The sequence below is a fragment of the Manis pentadactyla genome, chromosome 14 (assembly GCF_030020395.1).
Source record: "Manis pentadactyla isolate mManPen7 chromosome 14, mManPen7.hap1, whole genome shotgun sequence".
Classification (NCBI taxonomy): domain Eukaryota; kingdom Metazoa; phylum Chordata; class Mammalia; order Pholidota; family Manidae; genus Manis; species Manis pentadactyla.
In genome coordinates, this window is record NC_080032.1 from 3967456 (window position 1) to 3976394 (window position 8939).

General features: G+C 60.2%; 1 protein-coding gene across 4 annotated transcripts; it reads right to left on the reverse strand.

The window, feature by feature from the left end:
* Positions 1-1181: 1181 nt before the first annotated feature.
* P2RX6 (purinergic receptor P2X 6) lies at positions 1182-8645 on the reverse strand. 4 transcript variants are annotated; one of them, XM_057492386.1, is made up of 12 exons: positions 8311-8643; positions 7478-7628; positions 6081-6152; positions 4013-4088; positions 3726-3819; positions 3571-3651; positions 3357-3498; positions 3158-3267; positions 1931-2024; positions 1785-1850; positions 1559-1626; positions 1182-1462 (listed from the first exon to the last, which is right to left on the reverse strand). In XM_057492386.1, the coding sequence occupies exons 1-12, from the start codon at positions 8442-8444 to the stop codon at positions 1195-1197; spliced, it is 1356 nt and encodes a 451-aa protein (XP_057348369.1). In that variant the 5' UTR covers positions 8445-8643; the 3' UTR covers positions 1182-1194. The 4 variants fall into 4 exon arrangements, with proteins under 4 accessions (XP_057348369.1, XP_057348370.1, XP_057348371.1 ...); XM_057492387.1 differs by having other exon boundaries at positions 1549-1626; positions 8311-8639; XM_057492388.1 differs by lacking the exons at positions 1785-1850; positions 1931-2024 and having other exon boundaries at positions 1549-1626; positions 8311-8641.
* Between the last annotated feature and the right edge of the window lie 294 nt (positions 8646-8939).

Below are 8939 nucleotides of genomic sequence, written 5' to 3' on the forward strand. Positions count from 1 at the left end.
AAGCAGTCCCCTTGCCTCGCTGGGGTAGGTACTTCGAAATCCCTGCCCCTACCCTGGGACCAAGAGAGGGTGTGACTCCTGCAGCCCCTGCCCCACTCCTGATGGGGTTGGGAGCACAGTTGAGTGCCCAGGGGGGCAATTCTCTAGGCAGCAGGACTCAGACCCTCAGAGAGGATTCCAGAGCCAGAACCAGCTCAGCCACCTTGGGGCTCCTCATTCTTTGGTAAGGAGGAGGTCCCTTCCAGCCACTGGGTTCTGCCTGGGGTCACGGTTAAGGCATCACCCTTGCCTCAGGCTGGGGTGGGCAGCTGCCTAGACAGGTTCTCAGGAGTGACCTTGGGCAGCAGTGAATTCCAGATGTACAGCCTCCCCACCCCCAGGTCATCTAGGAAGCCAGGTGAGCAGGTTCCAGGGCTTTGGGCTGGGGCAGGTCACGAAGGAAGCAGGTAAAAGGTCACAGAGCACCCAGTGGCCACTGACCCAGCCCCTCCACCTGCTGCTCTCTGTTCTAGTGCTCCACAGCCCGAGGGCTGCTGCTAGGAAGGGACTGTGCTCTAAGCAGAGCACGTGTGGACCCAGAGGGCGCCTGTGCCCTTGCCTGGGGTCACAGGGGTTGGATTGTGTGTCCACCCTGCTCTCAATTCCAAGGATGATGCCCCCCAGCACCAGAGCAGCTGAGACAACCCTTCTGTCAGGCCTTTCTAGCTGGCCTTGGACTTGGGCTACACAGGCCGCATAGCAGCACAGCTGTGAGGTGGGGGCCCAGCCTGTGACGGGGTGCTGGCCGGGGGAGGGGGCTAGGAGACAAGCAGGGCTGCAGTCTGCATGGCCGGAAGTGGGGACAGCCAGTGGGGAAGGGTGGCAGCCAGTGGAGGGGGCAGCTAGTGAGGGGGGCAGCCCGTGGGGGGGCAACAGTCTGTGGGACAGCTGCTGAGAGGGCCTCGGTTGGCAACGCTCGTGACAGAGCCCGGGAGAGAGCTCTCCAGGCCCCGACAGCTGGGGCTGTGCGGACCGGCGCCCACCTCCCAGGTGCCCCGGGCTCTCCCCTTCTCCTGGCTCTTGTTATGCCACCGGGCTCCATCCAAAACTGGCTTCTGTCACTCCCCTGACAGCACCCGCCAAGGCTGGAGGGACAGTCCGCCTGGGAGTTGAAGTGTGGAATGGTCACACACACACAACAGTCCTGCTGGGGCTTTATCCATGAGGTCCCCAAGCCAGGGCCCCCTCCCTTCCCAGTCCCCAACCTCCAACCAGCAGGGAACAGTGACAGGCTTTAGGACAGGGCCAGCGAGTGGAGGTCAGAGCCTGGGCAGGACCACCCTGGTACCAGTGTCGGGCTCCCAGAGGCAGCCGCCACGGGAGCAGGTGCCGGGCCCACTCCGAGACACCCGGGTGGCCAGGCGCAGGCTGTGGAAGCTGCCACTGACTGCTCAGGGCTGGCGGTCGCCTTCGGGGCCTTTGCCTGTAGATGAAGTCAGTGAGTCGGGGCTCGCGCCCACATCCCCCAGAGTGCAGTGGAACCCGGGCCCTGGCATGCCCACGGCCCACCTCCTCATACTTGGTCTTCCAGTAGAAATGGGCTTCTCCGTCCACGTACAACAGCAGCAGGTCACAGAAGAAGGTGATCTGGGGGAGGCAGGGCAGACCCATGTCCTGGCCTTCAGCCTGCCCCCCCCACCTCCCCAGCCCCCCAGCCCAAGACTCAAAATCAGGCACAGGGGTCGAGTGCACACTCAGGCGCACATCTGCCGCTGCCAACAGGAGCCCGTGTTGGCCAGACTCACCGCGCCCAGCCAGGCTGCTCCTGTGCCCAGGGTGATAGCAGTGGGGATGAGCCCGAACTTCCCTGCCTGAGGGAGACCTGGGCTGAGCTTCTCAGGCCCTGCCTGTCACCCCTGCTTCCTGCCCTCCCTGGCCTGGCACCTCCTACCCGCCCCGTGACGAGGATGTTGAAACGGATCCCATAGAGCTTGAGCAGACTCCGGGCCTCCACGCCTGAGGCCTCCCACCAGTGCGTGGCCGTCCTGAGGACAAGAAAGAGAGTCCGGGGGCCTGTTCTGCCCACTCCTGGGCTCAGCTGGCCCTCCAAGCTTCCCTCTTACTCATCCGCGGACCCCATAAGCCCCTGGCCCACGCTGTCCCAGCTCTGTCATTGCCTCCTCCAGGAACTGGTGAGGCTTTCTGCAGGGGACACTTTCAGGCTGCATTTCCAGGGCTCAGGAAAGAGTTCAGGCAGAGAAAGGGGCCAGTGAGAGTATAGGGCGAGGGAGGCCGCAAGGGCGCTGAGCCAGCCCCGTACCGCAAAGGGCCAGGGAGGCCGGCAAAGCCGGGCCAGGCAGGGTCCAGCAAGCAATGTCGGTGCCTCCAGGCCTGCGGGCTGTGTGCACATGTCCATGTGCATTGTGAAGTGACATGAGGTGGCAGAAGGATTAGGGGTCGGTTGCTGGGGATCTGCTTAGGACACTCTAAAACAAGAAAATAAATGCAATGCAAGACTCCTGAGTGCTTCCTGGACTGGAAAATGGAAAGATTTAGGACTTACTGGCACAGTTGGGGAAATTTAAATATCCAGCTTACTGTCCGATTAAATTTGCGTGTGACAATAGACAGCAGCCAAGCGGGGAAGGTCCTCAGTGCTGACAGAGGTGAGTGGCTGCCGGTATTATCCAGTAGTTCCCTTTGAGATCTACCTGAACCCAAGCTGCTTGGGAGGGAGAGAGACGGCGAAAGCGGCAAGATGCCGAAGGAAAAACCCACGTCCCTGGTGAGCCCAGATGAAGGGCGTATGGGCGTCCACAGTAATGATTTTTTTTCTGTAGGCTTTTGAGATTTTTTGGATAAAACCTTAAAGGAAAAGTAAGAAAGCTCGCTCCTTGGGCAGCAGAGGGAGATGCTGGCAGCAGGGTGGGGTGGGAGAGGGCTGGCGGGGAGGAGTCCATGCTGCGGTGGGTGGGGGGCACCCAGAGGAGATCAGGATGGGTGCTGCACAGAGCCATCCTGGGCCTGGAGCTGAGAACACCCTTTCCTGCCCCTGGGGCCCTCCCTGAACACAGTGGGGCATCCTGGGAGCTGACCCAGGGTGGGTCTGTCCCTGCCGCTATAGGACAACAGGTGGAGGGGCCCTGGCCAAGGAGCAGCAGGCAGGGGCAGGGCCCACCTGAAGTTGTAGGTTGTTTCCTGCAGGTGGAAGGAGTAGTGAGGCTGGCAGTCAGGGCCACCAGCATCCAGGTCGCAGTCCCAGTGGACATTGATGCCCACAGCACCTCCCTGCACACAGCACATCGCTGCTCCACTGGCACGCGGGCCTGGGGCCCTCTGCCCAAGCCCTCCTGGAACCCTGCCCGCCACAGACCCACCAGCAATGCCAGGTCCTCAAAGACCCCTCCAGCCGCAGCCACGAGGTCCCCAATGCGGAACACCGGACAGTAGGGGCTGGAGTGTGGGTCATAGTGACAGCGCTTGAAATAGGTGGTGTCCCAGGTCTCCAAGGCATTGGACCTGCAAGGGGTGGGGCCAGGGGTGTCAGGCCAGGCAAGGGTGTGGAGCTAGCCAGGACCCACCCACACTTACTTGGAGAAGTTGAACTTGCTGAAAGTGACAGTGTTTTTGATGAACAGAGTGAAGTTCTCTGCTTGTATCAGCAGGGGCTTCCTGTGGGCAGAGGGGAGGTGAATGGCAGGGTCTGGTGGTCCTGGGGACCTGCCCTGGGGTGGAGGGAGACTTACGTGGGCACACTGCCACTCTCCACGGGGCACCAGGCCTGGATCTCACAGGTCCTGTGGGTGTCATTGAATACCACACACTGGCCCGTTTTTATGCCTTGAAAACACAAGATAAACTCTAGGCCCTCAAGTCTCCATAGGGCTGGGGAGGTGGTGAGGCAGGGGACTGGGACAGAAAGGAGAGGCCCAGAGATACTACCAAGCCTGCAGCGGCACACCACCCAAGGTCCCAGCCCAGCTCCCCAAGCCCCCACCCCAGTGGAGACACTGGGAGACAGGCCCCAAGTTACCGTGGCTGTGTGTCCCCATCTCCCCTTCAGGACAGTCCTCGTCGGCCCAGCAGTTAGCCAGCGGGATGGATGGGTGCTGAGGTGGGTGACAGCAGAGTTGCCAAGGGCCCAGGAGGTGATCCCCCTGACCCAGCCCAGCAGTCCCCAGGGACATGCCCCTCCCTGCCTTAGACCCCCATGGATCCCTGAGTTTGGGGACAGATGGGAAGGCCTCAGGGTGCAAAGAAAAGGAGGTGGTTGTGAGCAGCCCACCCGCAAGGGAGACTGGGTAGTAGTTCTGTCTCCGAGATGGGAGACAGAAGTGACTCACTGAGGCACGACTCCTCTGCTCCGACTCAGACGACAGAACAGAGTGTGGCCCTGCCCTCTGGGCTAGCCGGGACCCCACAGTGACCCACACTCCGCCTTGTCCACCTCTGCCAGCAGCTGGAGCGGCCCCTCCCAGGGCATAGAAGACTGAGTGCCCCTCCCCAAGCCCATCCGTGGCTCCCCCATGCTCCTGAGGTCACACTCAGCTCCTTAGGGGGCTCACAGGGCTCCTGGGATCTTGGGCCACCCTCTTTTTGGCCTCAGTCCAAATCTAGGCTCCAAGCCCGCTCAGCAGCAGGTGACCTGGAGGTGCCTCAGCTCACACAGCTCAGGACCTTTGTCCATACAGCCCCCTCTGTCCTGACACCCTCAAGATCCCACTCGAGCCTCAGGTCCTGTGGGAAACCCTTCCTGAGGTCCTGGGCTGGCAGGCGTGCCCCCGGGTGCCCAGCGGCAGCCTCTGTCTCCAGTGGACCTGCCGCCTTGGCTGGGCTGTCTGTGCAGGAGCGCCTGGAGGTGGCGGTGGTGTGTGAAGTGCTGCAAGCCCAGCAGAGGGCCAGCCTCGGGGCAGGCTGCACAGGTGTTTGCTGAAGGCAGTGACCCTCCTACAAGGAGCGCAGTGCACCTGCTCGGAGGGACCCGACCACCAGCACCCCCAAGAGGAGCTGGCAGGAACTCTGGCTAGTCTCAGGAAGCCTGCTGCCAGATCTGATGAGTCACTTCCCAGCCAGGATCAGGATGCCAGAAAACACACAACCATGACCCTGGCAAAATTTCAGGACAGTCTACAAACTGAACATTAAACAGACATCTTCTGAGCATTCAGAAGGGGAAGGATATCTGCTGTGGATGGGGCCAACCAGGACATGTGATGTCCCCAGCTACCGGGGTAGAGCCAACAACCAGGCTCAGGGTACAGGTGACCACACAGCCACCCTCCAGCCCAGCAAGTGGCTAAATATTGGACTTGATTGAAGAGAGATGTCACCACTGTACACTTAAAAATGGGTAACATGGTCAAGTGTATGTTTGGTGTATTTTATTACAATTTTAAAAATTGGTGGGAAAAATCCACAGCTGGAGAGAACAGCAAGTGTGCCCCGTGACAGATGCTGGACCCCTGGGGCATCCCAGGCAAGGGGTAAATGTGACATCTGGGGGGAGAATATGCATGGATGAGAAATGGAGAAGAATAGGGTGAGGGACTGTGGCTTGATCAGTTGTAGTAAAAACCAAGACGCTAAGTGACCCTGAGCTCAGCATCAGCAGGAGTGGGCTGTGCTAGCCGGCACTAAAGGCTGCCACGGAGAAGGGGAGGTGACCTGCCGGCTTGCCCCTTACTTGGAGCCCACCTGAAAGTTGGGCCCAGCTCTGGGTGTTACACTGACAACCGGGAGAGTGCCCAGAGTCATGGCCAGGACTGCCCCGGACACCCCCGGGCGTGACAGTGGGATGATCAGGAAGAAGCCTGCTCAGAGGTCTGGAGTCCATGTCAGTCACAGGCTGGGAGGCCTTGGGCGTGTGGCTGTACCTTGCTGAGCCTCTGTCTTCTCATCCTAAATGAGCTTGAAGTAATTCCTACCGTTTCATTTGTGAAAACTAAATGAAATGATCCATGAGAAAATTTTAGCTCAGCGTCTGGGACACAGCAGCTCATACTGAGCCCTCAGTCGCCTGAGAGGGAGAAGGGGTCTGTGGCTGGTGACCCAGGGCTAGTGGAGGAACTAGGATCATGCAGGAAGCTCCTGGGCAGACTCACCTCTGGGCACCTTCCCTGAACTTGTTCTGGTGTCGCAAGGAAATTGGTCACCAAAAAGAACACGTTCTCTCCCTAGAAGACAAATGTCCGGGTTGGTTCCTGCTTGCTTCCCTACAGGAGAGGCCAGGAGCTGGCACCATGGCTTGTGAGGGAAGGGGTCCTGGTCCCACTAAGTCACCAGGCCTATGCCCCAGGGAGACATCTCCAGGGAGGCAAACTGAGGCAGGGATTGGAAACTAGCTGGTTTCTGGCCATCGCTGAGTCCGTGCCTGCCTCTTTGAAACAAATTCACATCTCATGTTCATTCTCATTCGCACAACCAGAATTTTCCAAGAGCCTCCTGTTTCTAAGCACTAAAGATCCAGAGCTGAGTTGGATTAGGGGGTCTTCCCTGGCTGTGGGAAGGTGGACCTCTCATTGCACTCACAGCCTGGGGCCAGGGGAGCGGGCGGTGAGCTCTGCCTGAGCAAGGAGTGGCTGGCACCCACCTGTGTGCTGCGCATCAGAGCTCTGTGAATTTGGCGAGTGCATGCCCAGGAAGGGGAGGCAGGGGCTGGGCAGAGGGCAGTGGGGTATGACGGCAGCCAGGATCTGGGGGTACTTGGAGTCCACCGTCAAAGAAAGGGAGCCTTCCAAGGTGGAATGCTGGGCTGGCAGACTCTGATGATGTCACATGTGAAGGCTCCACCTGGCTGCTGTGTGGACTGCACCCAGGACCCACTAGAAGGCCACAGCCTCCTCCAGGCTGGGCACGGGCCACAGTGAAAGCTGTTAGGAGATGGAATGGGCAGGAAGGAGGGACAGGAGGGTGTCAGGCCAGGTCCAGCTTCAGCGCTGGTGAACATTATGACCCTCATCGGATGAAAAGGGGCCATACAGGAAGAGAGAGAGTTGATTTCTCTTGGACATGGTACATGTGCACCCAGGAGGCATCTGTGTCTGGGCAGGTGGTCACTGGGGCTACAATTTGGGCATCAACAGGACATAGGTGGAAACTGAGGCTGCAGATAATCTGGGTGAAGGGAGAAGGGCAGGAAATGCAGTGTGGGGGGCAGAGGAGGAGCCCCAGACAGAAGCACCCTAGTCCAGGAGGGGAGCATGCTCGAAGTTCCAGGCCCTGGCCCTCCATGCACCTCCTGCTCCTCAAGTTCAAGCCTTAAGTTCCCAGACACTCCACCCTTTTCCAGATGCAGCCTTCGTAAATGCATTTCCTCCGGCCTGGCTTCCTGACCCTGGTCCATCTGGAAACCTCTTAGACATACCCCAAAGCCCTGTCCAAGGCTTTCCTTTGGGAGCACCAGCAGCCCCCTCTGGCATCACATGGCTTTCTTGCACACACTCACCACAAGGGTGGTAACACGGGTGTCAGTGCCTGGCACCAGAACTAAGGCACCCACCTGTGGAGGCTTCACGAAGTCGGCCACGTCCCACAGCCGGTTCCCCAGCTCCTCAATCTGGGTCACGGAAACCCCTTTGAGTTTACTGATGATGGAAATCTGGGGGTCCAGGTCCTGCTCCTGGTAGCCTTTTTTGGCAAGGAGCGCCCACCTGGAGAGGGGGTGGTGAGCAGTGTGGTGTGTGGGGGCCCATGTGAGCGGTGGCAGAGCTGCGCCCCACCCACCCAGCCTCTCTCGCCACACACCTTACCAGCTCCCAGCCTAGAGATCAGGGCTCCCATCTCCCCCTAGCCTCGTTTCCCACCCCAAACACCCTGCACAGGACAGAAGCTCTGGCCATGCGTTGGAGAGCCAGCACCCACCTGGGTGTCTCCTATCAGGCACCCATGCATTTGGAGATGCCTGCCGCCACCTCCCTCACCATCCAGCATCTGCCCCCTCCCCTGCCAGCCCCAGCTCCCTCCTTACAGACTCCCCCCACCAGCTAGAACTGGTGGGGTGTAGCAGGGCCCTAGTGCTCCAGCCCTCCCAAGCGTCAGGGGCCCCCTCCTGCCCCACTGGGGGCCTGGTGGGCAGGAGCGGGACCCATCCTGCTCTGTACCCAGAGCCCAACATGGGGCTAGAGACAAGGCACAGCAAAGGAGGCCAGCGGGCACACAGAGGTCAAAGACGCAGCTCACTCGTGCACCCCACTGGCCTCTAGACAGACGGAGATCCTTCCCCCTGCCTCCCTCCTACTTGTCCTGACTTGCCTCCCCTGCAACCCTCAGCCCTCAGTCCAGCAGAGCCTGTCATGATCCCCCACCAGTGTGGCCCAGAAGCCGCTCTCTTACCCCACCACGTAGGCTGTGACCCCAAGCTGCAGCAGCCTCTGCAGGGCGCCCACCCGCCAGTTCCTGGTTATCACATATTTCTCCGTTTTGTAATCCAGAAGCCCCCAGACTGCTGCGGCCCCAGGGAAGCCCATGCTTCCAGCTCCTGCTGGCTGCTGGGGCGCATGAGTCAGCAGAGCAGCTGCAACCACAGCTGAGCAGGAGGCAAACAGGCGTCCCAGCTGGGCCAGCCAGCAGCTATTAAAGGGACACTTCTCCCCGTGCAGGATCCAGCCTCCACCCCCCAATCCGGGGCACAGTTCCAACCCCCAGCTGCCTTAGGCCTCCCGCCCTCTCTAGACTCCCCCTGCCTGGCCCTGGACATGCAGAGAGGAGCAGCCTCTGCCTGTGCCTCTGGCGTCACCACCTGGGGGGCCAGTGGGAGGATGACAGGTGCTGTGTGTCCACTGAGAGGGCAGCCTGGGGATGGTGGAGCCCAGAGGAGGGGCCAAGGAAGCTTCAGGAAGAAGTGACTTTGAGCTGATGTTCCCGGTGCAGGAAGCAGCATGTGTGACGCTACAGCGTAAGAGAGAACTGGGACCCACAGAATGGCGCGGCGCGCGCCTCTGGTGCCGGGAGGAGGCTCCCCA